The 19,423-nt window shown below is 43.9% G+C and overlaps 2 protein-coding genes and 1 pseudogene across 2 annotated transcripts in view; 1 reads left to right on the top strand and 2 right to left on the bottom strand.

Annotated features, from left to right (window-relative positions):
* LOC123953775 (transmembrane protein 116-like) overlaps positions 1-9,641 on the bottom strand; it is a 54,843-nt gene extending 45,202 nt beyond the window's left edge. Inside the window, exon 1 of the mRNA XM_046024131.1 lies at positions 9,513-9,641. The gene's annotated coding sequence lies outside the window, so the exon portion shown is untranslated. The remainder of the gene's footprint in view (positions 1-9,512) is intronic.
* On the bottom strand, positions 5,427-9,586 carry LOC123954380 (annotated as a pseudogene).
* A 219-nt stretch (positions 9,642-9,860) lies between the features above and the next one.
* Positions 9,861-17,804, top strand: LOC123954535 (endoplasmic reticulum resident protein 29). Its single transcript, XM_046025804.1, has 3 exons — positions 9,861-10,127; positions 15,026-15,164; positions 16,980-17,804. The coding sequence occupies exons 1-3, from the start codon at positions 9,987-9,989 to the stop codon at positions 17,480-17,482; spliced, it is 783 nt and encodes a 260-aa protein (XP_045881760.1). The 5' UTR covers positions 9,861-9,986; the 3' UTR covers positions 17,483-17,804.
* The last annotated feature ends 1,619 nt before the right edge of the window (positions 17,805-19,423 follow it).

Below are 19,423 nucleotides of genomic sequence, written 5' to 3'. Positions count from 1 at the left end.
GATGGAAGTCAGAACCTTATGCAACAAAATCGCTTTAGCGATATTCTACCACCACTTCTGTATTCTATTGACCACATATCTTGCCAACAGCCAAGGAGAAAGGATCACATGAGGGGGTAAATACCAAAAGGCCGGGATTATTGGAGACTATCTTAGGGTCTGCCACTGTGTTTTCATCCAATGTATCAAGTACGTTTCCAATTCAGGTCATTTATAATAGCTTTCCTCTTTCTGCAATGTTCTTCCCCCAGAAAATCACATGACTAGCTCCTTCTCATCCTTCAAGTATCAGCTTTAACGTCATTACCTCTGAGATGTAACATTTATCAAATTCCAAAATATCATGTTTGTTTTTGCTGTCTGCTTTCCCCTAGTAGACTGGAACATCCTTGAGGACAGGCAACTTACCTGTCTGATTCACTCCAATATCTTCAGTACCTAAAAAAGTGCCTAGAATGGGTACTCAGTATTTATTGAATGAATGTACTCAAGTTGTGGGAGGTAGATGACAGATTTAAGATCTAATAAGACCTAAATACTTTAGAATAATGAGTTTCATTTAATAAGGTAAAAGTTAATGGAAATAAAAGTATACTGTCCTTGCATCGAAAACACCAACTGGACAAAGATTAGGATGAAAAGTAGCAACATTTTACTTTAAAAATCTAGAGCAGTGCTAGCCAATAAAAATATAAGTCACAGATGTAATCTAAAAGTTTCTGGTGGGGGTGTCTCGGTGGCTCAGTCAGCTAAGCATCTGCCTTGTGGTCAGGTCATGATCCCGGAGTCCTGGGATGAAGTCCCGTATCAGGCTCCCTGCTCAACAGGTAATCTGCTTCTCCCTCTGCACTTCACCCTGCCTATGCTCTCTCGCTTATCCTCTCTCTCAAATAAATAAAATCTTAAAAATAAATAAATAAATAAATAAATAAATAAATAAAAGTTTCTAGTGACCACACTAAAAAAGCAAAAACAGATGAAATTTTAATAGTAAATTTTACTTAAACTAAATATCCAAATTTTTTCTTTCCAACATGCAATCAATATAGAAAATCAGATATATTTTACATTTGTAATTCTGAACTTCAAAATTTTGTGTTTTATAACATCTCAATTCAGAGTAGCCACATTTCAAGAGCTCAATAGCTATATGTGATATTATAAATATCATTTTTATTTAGACTCTTTAATTTATAACTAGATTTTGGAGGCTCTTGCATTTGGATTTTATGCTACAAAAATGCCACTATAAATTTCTATAGTCAAGCAAATTTCCAAGAAAAGAAATGGTATGACATAATAACCATAATAGGTAGTCTTAAGCGAATTATGTACTATATGGCAGATACTGTTGGAAATGCTTTATAACTAGTGTTAACTAATTTAAATAAGTGTGAATTAATTTAATCCACTTACAATCCTATGAGAAAAATATTATTATTATCCCTATTTTATATGATTGTAATTACACGTTGGCAGTGTGCAGGAAAGATTGAGGGGGGATGAGATCCGCAAGAGTTAGGTTACTTTTATTTACTTACTTATATTCCACTTTGACCTAGATAGTATTTCAGGTGGCTTACAAGAGTACGAAAATAAGACAAATTAACATGAATTCAATTTGATCCATGGATGTTAAAATCTAAGATTTTTGGAGATAGGAGAAGAATAAATGAAACAAGATGGGATTGGGAGGGAGACAAACCATAAATGACTCTTAATCTCACAAAACAAACTGGGGGTTGCTGCGGGGAGGTGGGATTGGGGGAGGGGGAGCGGGCTATGGACATTGGGGAGGGGAAGCGAACCATAAGAGACTATGGACTCTGAAAAACAACCTGAGGGTTTTGAAGGGTCAGGGGTGGGAGGTTGGGGCAACCTGAGGGTTTTGAAGGGTCAGGGGTGGGAGGTTGGGGGAACAGGTGGTGGGTAATGGAGAGGGCACGTTTTGCATGGAGCACTGGGTGTTGTGCAAAAAGAATGAATACTGTTACGCTGAAAAAATAAATAAAATGAGAAAAAAAAATAAATACTAACCACACCTAAAAAAAAAAAAATGTTACTTCATTGAAAAAACAATTATTAAAGTAACAGAAATCTATAATAAGGTTTCCTACAATCTCATCAGCTAGTCGGAACATCCTTTTTATTTTTGTTACTTTAAGTCCTTGTCCCTATACATATTCAGTTTCTATCCATTTGTAGTAACTCTATAGCTAGTATTTTATATTCTACTTTTTTAACTTTATTCCATAATAATTTTATTCTCTTTTGTTAGTCTTATTTTCTTTCTCTTCATTCCTCTAGACTGTAACCAATGCTAAAAGCCTAATGTATTTCTCTACATCTTTCTCTATGCTTGTTAAAATATATCCAAATAGGGACAAAGGACACAGTCCGTCTTTGGGTTTCTGGAAGGAAGCACAAAGGAACAGGTAAAAAAGAAAACTGAAACCACCCCTCAGGGGACAGCAACTTCCCTAACAAGACCTCCCACTAGCCCAGACTGCCCACATCTTTTGCCCTAAACCCCTGAAGGACCTCGGAGTAACCACTGGAATAACCTGCAATTACCTTTACTTCATTATAATACTAAAATCTCTGCCTAAGGAGGAGACTCCACCTCATTTATGTAACATACAAAGTATTTATAGGATTTTATGCCCGCCTCTACATACAATGACAAGACTTTCCAATCTAAATATTCATCCTGGGGCACCTGGCTGGCTCAGTAGGAAGAGCATGCAACTGGTGAGTTTGAGCCTCATGTTGGGTATAGAGATTACTAAAAAAAAAAAATAAATAAAAACTAACTATTCATCCTAACCCTAAACAAAAAGCACCCATTCACCCTCCTTTGGGGTGAATTCACAGCTTTAGAAGCTATTTCCCATGATCTCTTTATTTGCTGCGTATGAAGTTTACTTTGTGAAATAAAAACAACAAAACCACATCCAAATGCATACATACATAATAAGGGTTATTATGTTTATGTTATGTTTTAGTTACAGGGTTTTAAAAATGGGATCACATATTTCTGTATACATTTCTTTTCTCATCTAGTATTTCATGGAAATAGTTCTAACCCATTCTGATAGCTGTATAATATTCTATATAAGATCATTTCTCCAGGGGCACCTGGCTGGCTCAGTCAGTAGAGTTCAACTCTTGATCTTGGGGTCTTGAGTTCAGATCCCACACCGGGCATTGAGCCTATTTAAAAAAAAAACAAACATCATTTATCCAACACTTACTCTAAGAAACTTGTGAGTGGTCCTTAGGTTTTTTCTTTTCTTCTTTTTTTCATCTGCAAACAATGCTGCAATAAATATCCCTAATCTCTGCACTTATAACCTCCTGCTATGCTAATGACTTTGCTATTAAAGAATAAATTCCAGAGTGGAATTCTTTAAGTTCTCAAATATTTCAAGTTCTTTCTCACCCCAGAACCTTTGCACTTGCTCTTTTCGTTTCCTAAAATCCTTCCTAACATATACCAATTTTTCAATTTCATATTTATTTATAATTATTTAATATCTTTCTCATCACATGAGCCTAAGTTCCTTGAGAGCTAAATCCTATTCATCCTTTAGGTCTTTCTTCAGCTTACATATACTTGTTTCTAGAAGTTTCCCATGAACTCAAATTCCAATTGATCCCTCCATCATATTTTTCCATAGGTCTTCAACTTTTCTTTCTAGAAATTATCACAATTTGTAATTATATTTTATTTGTATGATTATTTAATGCTGGTTTTCCCAACTAGGTCTGTAAGGAGCATGTCTATTTTGTTCACCAGTGTAACCCTTACCCTCAGAAAAGTATATGGTACCTGAAAAATGCACAGTAAGGGGCGCCTGGGTGGCTCAGTGGATTAGGCCGCTGCCTTCGGCTCAGGTCATGATCTCAGGGTCCTGGGATCGAGCCCCGCATCGGGCTCTCTGCTCCTCAGGGAGCCTGCTTCCTCCTCTCTCTCTGCCTGCCTCTCTGCCTACTTGTGATCTCTGCCTGTCAAATAAATAAATAAAATCTTAAAAAAAAAAAAAAAAAAAAAATTTAAAAAAATGCACAGTAAATAGCAGTAAATATTGAAACACTGAATAATTTTTTACATATAGAAAGCATTCCTTTTTTTAAGATTTTATTTATTTGAGAGAGAAAGAGAGAGACAGTGTGTATGTGCAAGCATGAGCAGGGAGGCGGGGCAGAGGGAGAGGGAGAAGCAGACTCCCCGCTGAGTAAGGAATCTGATCTCCATCCCATGACCCAAATAGCACACCTTGAGCTGAAGGTAGATGCTTAATAGACTGATCCACCAAGGTGCCCCAATATTCAAAGAATTCTTAGAGGAGGATGGGGCTTAAAGAAAATCACACCGCTGGTAAATCTTTCCATAACAATTTTTAACAGATGAAAACGGCTTTGTTCTTTAGACAGTTTAGGTGTTCATCTATCTCAAAAGAACTAGTGTTAACACCAACAAAAATTTGCAAGGGAAAGACAATTAGCTCCAAGGGATGGACCATCTCTGAAGAACAGTATGAGGCTTAAGAAAGGAATGTAGAAAGAGCCAATGGAATTTTGAGAGATAGCCATGGAGTAATTTCTCTCTCATTTATTTACTCACCGAACAAGTATATACTGAGCACCTACCATGTGCCAGACAGGGGGCTATAGTAACTTAACCGAAACAGACAAAAACATAAATCCAGCCCGCCCTGGGAGCAGATAAAAAGAAAAATAAGCAAATTATATGTTGGTTAGCAAGCTGAAAAGTGCTATGGAGGGAAAAAAGAGGGGAGATACAAAGCAAGGAAGTATCAAGAAGGAACAATTTTTTTTCAAGCTTCAGATATTTATTAATCAGTGTAAACCCCAACACAATACAGAAATATGATTTCAGGGGCGCCTGGGTGGCTCAATGGGTTAAGCCGCTGCCTTCGGCTCAGGTCATGATCTCGGGGTCCTGGGATCGAGTCCCACATCAGGCTCCCTGCTCAGCAGGGAGCCTGCTTCCCTCTCTCTCTGCCTGCCTATCTACTTGTGATCTCTGTCAAATAAATAAATAATCTTCAAAAAAAAAAAAATATGATTTCAGCATTTAGAAGGGAACTATTTCCTGGATAAGTGAAAAATTATGCTGATGGTTTCTGGGACACCTTCATTCTAAGCAGCTTTATAGTGAAACACTTTTTTTTTAAAGATCTTTATTTACTTATTTGAGAATGAAAGAGAGGGAGAGAGAGAGAACATGAGTGGGGAAAGGAGCAGAGAAGTGGTGGGGAAGCCAAAGAAGGAGACTCCCTGAGACTCCCTGCTCAGCAGGGAGCCTGACGCAGAGCTTGATCCCAGGACTCCCAGATCATGACCTGAGCTGAAGGCAGACGCTTAAAGACTGAGCCATCTAGGTGCCCAAAATATTTCATTTAGAAGTCTAGATCTTCTTTCTTCAGTTTGTTGTAATTTACATTCACTGAGTACAACTTGTATTGATCACTGAGGACCCAGTCTTTTACAGGGTTCTGAGTTATTCTTCCTATCCCAACTGACATCTAGATTGCACAATGCCAGGGGCAAGACATACAGTGCTGCTCCAGTACCTGCTACCCTAATAAATATGAAAAGGGGGACTAAATTTGGATGCTGCTTTGCCTGACTGAGGATCCGGCATAACTTGGTCGTAGCAGAGCCCTCCAGCCAAGGAGAAGTAAAAATCAAATATGCAAGGCCTGGAAATAAGTCCACCCTACCAGAAGGAGCAATTTTTTAAAGGACGGTCAGGGCAGATCTTAGGAAGTTGACAAATGAGCAAAGAACTTCAGGGAAGTGAATGAGCCAGCCATATGAATATTTTAACGAAAAGTTTTAGAGGGAGAAAGCCAATACAAAGACCCTGAGGCAAGAGCATGCCTAGTATATACAAGGAAGAGCAAAGAAGTCAATTAGATTGGGGCACCCTGGCTTGATGTCGTCAGAAGAAAAAGAATGGAATTTATTTATTATTTGCCTTAGCAGATCACACCACCTTTTTCCTCCTCACTCCAGCTCCTACATCGATCGGGTCATGTATGCACTCATTTTGATGTGGAGAACAAAGGCAAAAGAAATATAGAAACAGTTAAATTTCCTTACAACTTACAACTCATTGACAAGTACTTGGGACTGGCAGGGTGACCTTCCTCCAGAAACTCAACTGCCTCAAAGTTAATGCTTTGCTGTGGCAAAAAGCAACCTTAGCTTGACATTATCCTGGCTTCCAGAATTCTGCAAATCCACTTTAACAGAGGGAAATCTCTTTGGAAACGTCCTTTATCTCTACCCCCTAAGATATATGTTAGCAATCATCCTCCAAACATACAGCCCACTGCCCACTGATATACACCTGAAGGGTCTCATGATTAAGGTTTTACTAGACAGCAGTAAATGACCCCTCAAGTTCCTGGAAACCTTGCTTCCAAATTCCTTAGAGACTTACACTTATCCCTATTTCCTCCCAACTTGAGAGTATGCAATCAGTCACTCCTCACAACCCCAGTGCTGCTGTTTCTGCCCACAGATCCCTTCCCTGCATTATAATAAAAACACCTTTTTGCACCATAAAATGTTTCAAGCATTTTTTTTTAAAGATTTTATTTATTTATTTGTGAGAGAGAGAGAGAGAGAGAAAACACAACCATGCAGAGTGGCAGGCAGAGGCAGAGAGAGGAACAGGCTCCCCGCTGAGCAAGGAGCCCGATGTGGGACTCCATCCCAGAACCCTGGGATCACCACCCAAGCCGAAGGCAGCGGCTTAACCAACTGAGCCACCCAGGCATCCCTCAAGCATTCTTTATTGACCAATGGGCTCAACAATCTTGCATCAACTTAACCTGCCCTGTCTCTTCCTTCCTACCTCTCTTCAATACCCAGCCTTTTGATTTTCCACATCGGTGTCAACTATGGGAATGCACAACTTCCTAAATACGGAGAATTATACCTGGCTTATTTGTGTACATTGTTGTCAGGGTCCTGAAGCTAAGAATCTAATCATACTATAAAGCAAATGACTGGGACCCAGGCACTACTAAAAGGAAGCATTGAGACAATTATTGTACCACATTGAATTGTTTCCATTCATAGCAAAAGTACCAATATTTCTCTTCCCTCTCCAACCAATCCTCTTCCTTCACTATTTTCAAAACCTACTTCAAAACTATAACTAGAGGGGTGCCTGGGTGGTTCAGTGGGGTAAGCCTCTGCCTTCGGCTCAGGTCATGATCTCAGGGTTCTGGGATCGAGCCCCACATGGGCTCTCTGCTCAGCAGGGAGCCTGCTTCCCCCTCTCTCTCGCCTGCCTCTCTGCCTACTTGTGATCTCTGCCTGTCAAATAAATAAATAAAATCTTAAAAACAAACAAAAAACTGTAACTAGAAAGTCATTCCTGATTGATTATGCTAATTAGGTATACCCAAAGCATTTACAAGTTCTTTTTTTTTTTTTTAAGATTTTTTTTATTTATTTGACAGAGAGAGATCACAAGTAGGCAGAGAAGCAGGCAGAGAGAGGAGGAAGCAGGCTCTCTGCAGAGCAGAGAGCCCGATGTGGGGCTCGACCCCAGGACCGAGATCATGACCAGAGCCGAAGGCAGAAGCTTTAACCCGCTGAGCCACCCAGGGACCCCAGCATTTACAAGTTCTTAAGTGATAATTTAAAAACAGTTTAAACATCTTATAAAGGGTTCTAAAAGCTCTTTTTTTTTCTTTGACAGAGATCACAAGTAGGCAGAGAGGCAGAGGGGGAAGCAGGCTCCCTGCTGAACAAAGAGCCTGATGTGGGGCTCGATCCCAGGACCCTGGGACAGTGACCTGAGCCGAAGGAAGCGGCTTAACCCACTGAGCCACCCAGGTGCCCCTGGGTCTAAGAACTCTTAACAGCTCCTCATTGAGTACACGACAGAACAGGAAATTCTTTGATTTCTTTCAAGACTTTATGTTGCTTGGACTTAAAACTATCTAACTAGCGTTTTGAGAACTCTTTCCAGCCAGGCTGGTCTCCCTAAACCATCATGCTCATTCCCACTTCTGCTCCCTTTTCATTTTTCTCCACCTAAAATGTTCTTTCTTCCAAGGGTTAACTCCATTTCTACTTCCTACATGAAGGCTTCTTTAACCACTTTAGCTCATAATTTTCCCCCCACCATCTATCATTTGTCTATGTAGCTCATTTTATTTAATAGCTTATTAAAGGAAACTCAAATTTTTCCAACACACCCCCCCCCCAAACACACACACACATAGTGACTCTTTCTTTCAAAAATTCTATATAGGGGCGCCTGGGTGGCTCAGTGGATTAAAGCCTCTGCCTTCAGCTCAGGTCATGATTCCAGGGTCCTGGGATCGAGCCCCGCATCGGGCTCTCTGCTCAGCAGGGAGCCTGCTTCCTCCTCTCTCTCTGCCTGCCTCTCTGCCTAGTTGTGATTTCTCTCTTTCAAATAAATAAAATATTAAAAAAAAATTCTATATAAACTGGTTGCCCATAACTGGATCCTATGATCTTTGATGACTATTTTATACAACCATTTATTAACATATACAGTGGTTAATATAATGCTAAGACCCTCATAATGCCATTTGTTCATAAAATTTTGTGACTTCTACCCTACAAAATTTCTCATTCGACCCTTCCCCCTCATTGTGGGCTACTGCAGGACCTTAACCTCTCTTACCTAGACTACTACAATTGATCCTTAACTAGTCTCCCCGCCTTCCTTCTTCCATCCACTCCCTTCACATTTTCTGTTGTTTTTTTTTTTTTTTTTTTCCCCCACTCCCTTCACTCCTAAGTGAAAGCAAATTCAACTCACTGTCCTGGTTAATACCTGTGGTGGCTCCAAACCCTTCAGCTTGATGAGACCCTTTGCAGTGTACCCCGGTTTACTTTGCCAGATTCACCATGTTTTTCCCTTTTTAGAAATATCCTTTGGTGTTTGGCTTGTAAATGCCTCCTTCTCCTTCACGATCCAGTTTAAAAGTCATTTCCTGTCTTTAACTTTCCTTGACACCCCTAAGCAGGGCTAACTGAATTTCCACTGATGTTCTCACAACACTGTGATGGTCTTATCACCTCCTCCCGAACACAGGTCCTTCCGTCCAGAGCTCTGTCTCCACAGAGCTATTCCGTATTCCTGCAGGCAAAATCAGGATCTGGGGTAAACCACGCCCTGAACAAATATCTAGGGAATAGAATTATGAGGATTTTTTTTAAGGTTTTTAAGGTTTTTTTTTAAGACCTTCAGGAGCCTAGGGCGTAGCTGGGCGGATACTCCGCTTTCAGTGAAGCAGGCTCTTACAGAAGCCCGGCGTCTCGCCACTGAGGCACTCACCACACAGCAGGCACTGGGCAAGGTTCGGGGTGGCCCTGACCGCCACGCTGACGAACAGCTGCCTCTGCGTGACCTACTCGGGTCCTGAGGGAGCTGGGGAAGTATGAACGACCTCGCGACGACGGTAGCACAGACTGACTGACAGACTAACCTAAAGCAGTAGCGGGTCTCAATGGTCTGCCAGGCGGGCCAAAAGCAGGAAGAAATGGTGGCCAGCCTCGTCATCTTCGAAGAGGAGTAGAAAGAGCGACCTAATTGCTGCAAGACGCCAGGCACGCGCTTCGAGCCGCTCCTCGCGCAGGGGAGGACGGGAAAAGGGCAGGAAGACTGCGAGCCTTGCCGAGTGCGCGTGCGCAGCAGCCTCTTTCCACCGCCCGCCACCCGCGGCCCCGCCCTCACACCCTAGGCCTGCGCGAGCTTTGTCGAGCGAGCCAGCGCGCGCGTGCGCGCGGCAGCCCCATTTCCCCGCCCCTCACGTGGCCCCTCCCTCTCATCTTAGGACGGCGCGAGCCTCCCAGGGTGTACACGTGCGCGCAGCAGAGCCTGCCTTGCAAGTCACGTGACCCACGACTCGGCGTTTTCTCCACTACAGCCTTCCTAGCTCCTACTGCCAGATTCCGGCGTTATGGCTGCCGGCATTCCTCGCGCCGCTTCTCTCTCCCCACTGTTTCCCCTTCTGTTTCTTCTGCTCCTCTCCGCTCCGCATGGCGGCAGCGGCCTGCACACCAAGGGCGCCCTTCCCCTGGATACAGTCACTTTCTACAAGGTAACGGGGGTGGGGGAATCGCGCGCAGGTGCTGCCTGAGCGCCCAGGGGTGCACACCCGTGGGGAAGGAGGCAGGGCTGGCAGAAGGTGGTTTGTAGCGACGATCCCAGGGCTTCCAACCATCCTGAAGGGCCGGTGGACTCTGGGTCGGGACCATCCTGCGACCATGGGGCACACACAGGCCAGGGTCCCCGCGCACCCTTGTCTTTGCAGTATTTGTACTTCCTCTTTGGTAAAAGAGCAGCAGAGATGCAATCCAGGGAACTTGCTGCCCCTTCCCTGCACCCAGTGGGGAGAAGGCGGTGCCGGGCAAGATCCAATCCTCGAGTCCCAAGTGGGAGGCCTGGAGGGCGGTGCGAGGCGGACGCCAAGTGTTCCCGGCTGTGGTGGGGCGGTAGTGAGGGAGGTGGTTGGAAACCCCGCTTATTAACTGGCGTTTCTGCGCCCCTCCTCCCTTGGAGGGAGCAGGGAGTGCACCCTGCTTTGCAATACGCAAACAATGTCCAGAGATCTGTGTCTTCCTGAAAAGTGCAACCGTTAAGAATAAGGGAACTCTGTAGGGAATATCTTGGGCCTGGGAACAAAATGAATAAACTCGGGTCAAGACGTGGAAGGATTCCCCTGGGTAAGTGGACGTTGGAAATGTTGAAGGCTGAATGCAGTCCCAGCTCCCTCCTCTGGCACCTGTCTTCACCCACTGGCAGCTTTCAACTTCGCCTACGAGATGGGCAAACTAAGCATTGAGAGAGAACCCATTCGTTTTATTTTCTTAATTTGAACCCATTGCTGGGAAGTGAAACCAAAAAGTGGAATTCTAAATCTGTCTCAAGCGGTTGAACTCTCTATTCTCAAAAGGTTTCCTTGTCCTGGATTTGGCCTCTGTGGTTTATTCAAATATTTAAAAGTGTAGGTACGGCTGGTTGGTTGTCAGGCATACCCCACAGCACCCTATGCTTTTGGGGTCTTTATTGGGAAAATGACACCCCAGCCCCAAAAGGGGGGAATGGGGTAACATCACAGACCAAGCATGACTTAGAGGGAAATTTTGCACTGTTGGTGCCTCTCTGTTTTTATTGGTATCGCCCTGGTCTTGTCTGTCATTACAGTAACCTTCTTGCAGGTCTTACTGCTCAACCTTTCCTCTCCTGACCATTCCCCCTTTCATTCCTTCAGCTCCAGCCATACATGTCTTCCGTCCTTTGAATATTCCTAGCTCATCTCGCTGACATGGGCCCTTTGCACTGGCAGTTCCTTCTGACTAGAACATTCTTTGCCCAATCTTTGAAAGGCTGGTTGCTTCTTATCATTCAGGCTTAGGTTAAATATTACTTACCTTCTCAGAATCCTTCCTTGACTTCCTTTTCCCCCTGTCAAAAGAGCTAGTCACATTAGTTGGGTCTTTCTGTGGAGCACTTATCACTGATTTTTTCCCCCCTTGTCTATTTTATCATCTCCCACACTAGAATATGAAGAACTGCCTTGTCTATTTTGTGATCATCTGCACGACCTAGCAGGTTACCTGTTACATAGAAGATACTCAATAATAATATATTGAATGAATGAACAGATATCTTCTCCAGTCCCTTTCTAGATCTTCTTCCATCACCAACTGAACAGAAGGAGAGCTACCTGGTAATACATCCAGGGTCCTTGTTCTGTGCTTTTGTCTTTCAGCAATTTCCAGTGTCTTCTTTTGTTTCTTGCCCTTCACAAAGCATCACTAGAAATAAGAGACCCTGCCTGCTTTTTTTACTGCTGTGTTCATGTAGAGTGGTGTCTAGCTCTTGATAGGTACCTTTTTATCCAATGGATGAATGACTGATGAAATCATCTTCATCTTGAGAAAGCAAGTTACCTAAATATAGGATATGGTGGAGTCGATTCCTTAAGGATAAAGAAAGGAAACATATTTCTAAAGCAATTAAGAGGTACAGGCTAATTAATGAAAAGGAAAAAGTCCACTGTGCAGATGTGTGCCATTCAAAACCATTCTGCTGATGGCCTAAAATGGCAGAATAAAAGATGGAGGCCTCTCAGTTCTGTTTCAGGGTTAGACCACCATATAATTATTAATTATTCCATAATACAAATGTAGGCTCTTTGAAGATAGGGTTCCTGTGTTGTACTTTTAAAATATTTTCCCCCAGACATATGTAGCATCTGCTACCATAGCCTACCCTAGTTGTGTTCGTCTTCCAAGTATTTTCAGAGCATCTGCTACATGCCAGGCACTCTTGGGCAATAGGGATAGAGCAGACAACAAGTCAGACCAGGTCCTTGTACTCATAGTGTACGTTCTAGTGGAGAGGACAGACAACAAATATGCAGGTAAGAATTTTAGTGAGTGATTATTGCTGTGAAGAAAGCACAGCAGGGTAATGTGATGGAGGGCGAAATAAAGGAGTGCCAGGATGGTATGAGTGGAGGAGGCCTCTCCATTGTGGGTGGGGGAACATTCAAACTAGCTTTGAACGATAGACATCCATGGAAGGAGCTGGGGAAAGTGTATTCCAGCCAACAGAGACAGCAAATGAAAAGGCCCTAGGTGGAAATGAGTTTGTGGAACTGAAAAAGGACAGCTAGGCCAGAGGGATGTGATCTGGTTTATATTTTAAGTCTTACCTGGGGGGCACCTGGGTGACTCAGTCAGTTAAGCCTCTGCCTTCGGCTCAGGTCACGATCCTGAGGTCCTGGGATCCAGCCCCACATTGGGCTCTCTGCTCAGCGGGGAGCCTGCTTCTCCCTTGCTGCCCCCCCCACTTGTGCTCTCCCTCTCTCTTTCTCAAATAAATAAAACTTTATTTTAGAGATAAATTAGATAAAAAGCACAAATGGGGGAGCGGGAGAGGGAAAAGCAGGCTCCCTGCTGAGTAGGTTCCTGATGTGGGGCTCAATCCCAGCTCAGATCATGACCTGAACTGAAGGCAGATGCTTAACTGAGTCACCCAGACACCCAAATAAATAAAATCTTAAAAAAAAAAGTCTTACCTGCTTTTAGGCCGCCAGAGCTCAGATTTTGGGGGCCAGTGATCACTTAAAAGATTGCCTGTCCTGGGGCGCCTGGGTGGCTCAGTGGGTGGCTCTGTCTTCAGCTCAGGTCATGATCTCAGGGTCCTGGGATCGAGCCCAGCGTCGGGCTCTGCTCAGCAGGGAGCCTACTTCCCCCTCTCTCTCTGCCTGCCTCTGCCTACCCGTGATCTCTGTCAAATGAATAAATAAAATCTTTAAAAAAAAAAAAAAATTGCCTGTCCTGATAGCTTCTCCTCCTTTCCTTGTGTCTCTAGGCAGTGTTAAATATTTTTTAAAAGCTAAAACCAAATAGACATCAACGCACAGTGAGCAACAAAGACTAACAACTGGAATGATGTCAGCTTGACTTAATTATGATAGTGTTTGCCTATGATGAAAAATGGGCAAGAAGTGATCACTTTGATTAGAAAAGCAAAACGTTGGGGTGCCTGGGTGGCTCAGGGGGTTAAAGCCTCTGCCTTTGGCTCGGGTCATGATCCCAGGGTCCTGGGATCGAGCCCCACATCGGGTTCTCTGCTCAGCAGGGAGCCTGCTTCCCTTTCTCTCTCTCTGCCTGCTTCTCTACCTACTTGTGATCTCTGTCTGTCAAATAAGTAAATAAAATCTTTAAAAAAAAAAAGTTATAGGAGGAGGAGAGGGCAGTTGTTAGACTAAAGCTATGCATTGGGAGAAACCATCAAAACAAAGATCTTGGGAATTCCTTTAAAACTTAATCATAGAATTACTATACAACCCAGCATTTCCACTCCTAGGTATATACCCCAAAGAAATGAAAACGGGTGCAAACAAACATTTGTAGGCAAATGTTTGTAACAGTGCTATTTACAAATAGCCAAAAGGTGGGATCAGCCCAAATGTCCCATCACCTGATGAATAAATAAATAAAATGTGGCATATCCATATAGTGGAATATTATTTGCCTACAAAAAGGAATGAAGTACTGAGACATGCTACAGCATGGGTGAATCTTGAAAGCGTGATCCTGAGTGAAAGAAGCCAGGTACCAAAGGCTGCGTATTGTAGGATTCCATCAGAGTAGACATCATAGAGACAAAAAGCAGATAAGGGGTTATCAGGGGCTGGAGAGGGAAGGAAGAATGGGAAGTGACTGCTTAAAATGTGTATGGATATGTGATTTCTTTTCAGGGTATGAAAATGTTATGGAATCGGTATTAATGATCATTGCACAGTATTATTAATGGACTAAATTTCACTGTATTGTACACGTTAAAATGGTAAATGTTGTGTGATGAGAATTTTACCACAATTGAAATAAAGGTCTTGACCCTGACAGTTTAGGACCTGGAGACCTAGACAAAGGGAACTGTGGTCAGGGAGGGGACATTGTCCTAATAAGCCTGCCTCTCAGCAACTTTTTGTGAACCCTGAAACTGCAGAGTTGAGCCTCTCGGCTCCCTAGCCAAAACACCTCCATGGGTGCCAACCTTTTTACAAATGGTTGGTTGGTTGGTTGGTTTTTGTCAGATTTCTGGTTCACTGTTTACTGAGAAAGGCCCTCTGGGATGATGGGCATGCCATGGGGCCAATGTAGTGTTTTCTAAGGGTTCCCTGAATCTTACTGAAAAGGTCACTGGAAGGGAAGGCCTTAATACGTCTGCAGCTTTGTTTATTCTAAGCAGGGTTGTAAATGTCTTTGATTACTATGAACCAGTACCTAATGGGGTACCCAACATCAATAAAATGTTAAATGATTCAGTGGGTCAACGAATGAGTATTAGTGTGTCAGCACTTATCACCCTTGCAGGCATGGTTTCCACTCTGTTTCTTAAACAGGGGTCCCTTGCGAAAGGGAATTAGCCCCAAAGGTCCCTGGAATCCTGGACTTGCTCAGCTCTCTATGCCCTCAGGTCATTCCCAAAAGCAAGTTCGTCTTGGTGAAGTTCGACACCCAGTACCCCTACGGTGAGAAACAGGATGAGTTCAAGCGTCTGGCTGAAAACTCGGCCTCCAGCGATGATCTTTTGGTGGCAGAGGTGGGGATCTCAGGTATGGACAAGTCCAACCCGACTGGAGGGCAGAAGGGGAGGAAGCTAGGAATCATTTCCCTCCTTGTAGGTGGGATACCCAACACCGTTCTGTCTAAGCCACGCGGGAGTGTAAATGAAGTCATGGCCTTGGGGAACTGGTGACAGGCTTAGCTTGAGCAGATCTGATACCACAGAACCTCAGTTCATCCTTGCAGGTGCAAGGGAAAGGGATCCCCCATCCTTTACCCTCCACCCCACACTGACGTGAAACTTACTGTGAGAATCTGGAGCTCTCCTTGCAGGGGACTATAGTCAGAGGAGGAGGTATTATGGTTCCTAGGGTCTCCATAGTCACTTCTCCAGCTTCTTTTCAGCTGTTTTTTTACGAAAACGATTGGATTGTGGCTTTAACTCAAATCTGTCAGAGCTGCCACTAAATCAAGGACCATTCTCAACCACAATGACCACTCTAATAATAATAGTTGCCAACATGTGGTGGTTGACAGTGCACTTTACATCTTCCCTTGAACGCTGCCTAAAATGTGAGGCACATGTTCTCCATGTTTATACTTGAGGAAAACTGAAGCTCAAGGAACTAAGCGGCCCATCCAGAACGCCACCTTAGTATTTATTCTCAAGTCCAGTGGGTTCTTCCCTCTCTCCGCTTCCTTCCAGCAGGGATGCCCCGGTTCCTTGGCTAGCTTGAGAGTCTGATCCTGGGCAGTGATAGTTCCCGCACTTTTCCAGGGCAGTCAGTCAGTTCTGACTCAGCCGCAAATCCACTCCCTTGGGAATTTTTAGAAAAAGAAGAGTAGCAGCTGACATTATCAAACATGTACCGTGTGCCAGGCCACTGTGCCAAGTGTTATCCATGTATCTTATCCTTGTGACAACTCTAGGAAGAAAGTACTGTGACCCCTGTGCTTCATGCCGAGAGTACCTTGCTCAAGACCGTACAGTCTGAAGTGGCAGAATGAGGATTGGAACCCCCACTTCCTATACTACTATCCTGTAATAGGCGGCCTTGGCCCTTTCTTTTTGGCCCGGTATAAGAAACCTGCTGTCACAACATTAGTCCTTGCAACTGCTACTGCTTGTTAGGAAGTACATAGCAAATGCCACATATTGCCCTGAACTCTCCAGGTTAAGTGCACTTTTCTCCTCACGGGGTCCTCCTAAACACCTCACATGTGGTAGAGACGCTGCCTGTTACCTATCACATGTTGCTCTCGCTCACTAAGCTCCAGCCAGAACGGCCCTTGCAAGCCTTCAATCCCCCCAGCTTATTCCTGCCTCAGAGCTTTGGCTCTTTCAGTCCTTCCTACCTGAGACATTCTTCCCAGATTATCACATGTCTGGCTCCTTGAAACTTCCAGTCCTTCAGCTCATGTCATCTCCGCAGAAAGGCCTTCCATGACCGCCCAGAGTAGGCCTTCTTACCTACTGTCACATCACTCCCATTTTATTTTTATCTTTTTGGTACTGATCATGTATGTTTGTTTACCATCTCTCTTCTTACCCTTAAAAGAATATAAGCTCCTTGAGGTCAGAGAAGTTGTAAACTCTTAATCATAACTAGATCTGTAGCACTCAGAACAGAACCTGGCACATAGTGGACTAGAATAAACATTCAGAAGAGTACCCATTTTTCAGATGATGAAAGTGAAGTTCAGAGAGGTTAAATGACCTGACTAATGCCGCACGTCTGGGAAGCAGCAGAAGAGGGATGTCTACACAACCAGAATCCTTGCTGTCAGCTCAGATAGCCCTCACAGCCATCTCCTGCCCTGCATTCCTCGTGGTCTTGCTCCTCATACCTGATTTCTGTTCACAGATTATGGCGATAAGCTGAATATGGAGCTGAGTGAGAAATACAAGCTGGACAAAGAGAACTACCCAGTCTTCTACCTCTTTCGGGACGGGGACTTTGAGAACCCAGTCCTGTATAGTGGGGCTGTTAAGGTTGGAGCCATCCAGCGCTGGCTAAAGGGGCAAGGAGTCTACCTAGGTATGCCTGGTTGCCTGCCTACTTATGACGCCCTTGCTGGGGAGTTCATCAGGGCCTCAGGTGTGGAGGCCCGCCGGGCCCTCTTGAAGCAGGGGCAGGACAACCTTGCAAATGTGAAGGAGACTGAGAAGAAGTGGGCTGAGCAGTACCTGAAGATCATGGGGAAGGTCTTAGACCAAGGTGAGGACTTCCCAGCGTCAGAAATGACCCGGATCACCAAGCTGATTGAGAAGAACAAGATGAGTGATGGGAAGAAGGAAGAGCTCCAGAAGAGCTTAAACATCTTGACTGCTTTCCAGAAGAAGGGGGCCGAAAAGGAGGAGCTGTAAAAAGGCACTCCGGGTGTTTTCCAGGGCTTGGTGGGGGTGGGGAGGGGAGAGTTACCTGCCGACTGTGAGAGACCTGGGTTATGAGAGTGGTGGTTAAAGTGGCACTAAGCCAGAGATCTGAGCATGGCCGCACACTGAAGCTGATATGACCGTGCTTGGGACATCACTATAGCCAGTCTTTGTATAACCAGAGCACTTAACCAGATGGCTTGTGAAATTCCCCCTCAGAAGGAGTTGGTGCTATAAAGAGGAGTGTACTGCCCAGGTCCTTGACAGGTGTTATTCTGACCCAATTAAAGTTTCTGTGTTTTGGTTAAAAGGACCTGAAGCCATTCAGTTTTCTTTCACAAACTATACTTTGGCCTGTGACCTGCTTTTGCCTTTGAATTTATTTTTTAATCTGAGCTGGTATGCACTCCACTCTACCAGGGTAATTGACTATTCTTGTAACACTGTAGAAACTGGTCCCAGTTCAAGGTCTGCCTTTATTACTTTCCACCGGTGTCCAAACTCCAGTGGACTGATTGTGGGTGGCAAAATGCATTGTCCTTTTTCTGGTCCTTAAAAGTGGAATGGCAACATTTTTTTTTTTTTAAAGATTTGATTTATTTATTTGACAGCACAAACAGGGAGCAACAGACAGAGAGGGAGAAGCATGCTACCCGCTGAGCAGGGAGCCCAATGTGGGGCTCGATCCCAGGACCCCAGGATCACAACCTGAGCCAAGGCAGATACCTAAGTGACTGAGCCACCCAGGCGCCTGTGGAATGGCAACATTAAGGGAGCTCAATGTATCATTTTCCATACTCCATTAAAAAACGTAAAGCAGGGGTAACTGGGTGGCTCAGTTGGTTAAGCGGCATGCTCAGGTCATGATTCCAGGGTCCTGGGATGGAGCCCCGCACTGGGCTCCCTGCTCAGCAGAGAGCCTGTTTCTCTCTTTCCCTCTGCCTGCTGCTCTGCTTACTTGGGCTCTCTGTCAAATAAATAAATAAAATCTTTAAAAAAAAAACACACATAGAGCAAATTCTTAGTTTTATTAATAAAATCAGTGTTTTTTTTTTTAGTTGGATTTAGATAGCTAAATGATACAATTTGGTCTGATTTGAAAGTTTTTTTAAAAAGGGATTTTCCATCTAAGCTACTTTGTCACTGTAAGTACCAACATTAAAGAAGCAGAGTGGGAGACCATTGTACTAACTCAAATCTGTTTTCAGGAGCAATGGGCAATTACCTGCAATGGTAAGGTTCTTGATAACCTTCACTTTTCATATTTAACAACTTGGAAATACCAAAGTGCAGCTTCTGAAATATTTATTATTATTATTATTATTTTTAAAGATTTTATTTATTTGACAGAGAGAGATCACAAGTAGGCAGAGAGGCAAGCAGAGAGAGTGAGAGGGAAGCAGGCTCCCTGCCGAGCAGAGAGCCCGATGCGGGACTCGATCCCAGGACCCTGAGGTCATGACCTGAGCCGAAGGCAGTGGCCTAAACCACTGAGCCACCCAGGCGCCCCTGAAATATTTATTATTAAGGCCACAGAAACTTGAACAGAGTTAGCAAGTCAAACCTTAACTTGTTTGTGTTCCTCCATTTCAGCCAGATTGGTAAATTCACTGAAAACAAAAACAACTGTGATAGCTTAAACTCACAGTTCAACTAAGTAAAAGGTTCAGAGGCACCTGGGTAGGTCAGTAGGTTGAGCGTCTGACTGGATTTCAGTTCAGGTCATGATCACAGGGTCATAGGATGGAGCCCCGTGTTGGATTCCGTGCTCAGGGTGGAGTCCGCTTTGAGATTCATTCTCTCTCTCTCTCTCTGCCTCTCTCCCTGCCAATGGATAAATAAAATCTTAAAAAAAAAAAATGTTCAGACCTAAACTCCTGCCGGTAACCAGCATAAGTACTCTCAACATTTAAGAGGATGTAACTGTATACA

The sequence above is a fragment of the Meles meles genome, chromosome 12, assembly GCF_922984935.1.
Source record: "Meles meles chromosome 12, mMelMel3.1 paternal haplotype, whole genome shotgun sequence".
Classification (NCBI taxonomy): Eukaryota; Metazoa; Chordata; class Mammalia; order Carnivora; family Mustelidae; genus Meles; species Meles meles.
This window is presented reverse-complemented; position numbering and strand designations above follow the sequence as displayed.

Bases quoted from the DNA above. Each gene is read 5' to 3' on its own strand.
- LOC123954535 (XM_046025804.1), top strand. From the start codon at position 9,987: ATGGCTGCCGGCATTCCTCGCGCCGCTTCTCTCTCCCCACTGTTTCCC. The intron at 10,128-15,025 runs GTAACGGGGGTG...CTATGCCCTCAG, and splicing joins ATACAGTCACTTTCTACAAG to GTCATTCCCAAAAGCAAGTT. The intron at 15,165-16,979 runs GTATGGACAAGT...TTCTGTTCACAG, and splicing joins GGCAGAGGTGGGGATCTCAG to ATTATGGCGATAAGCTGAAT.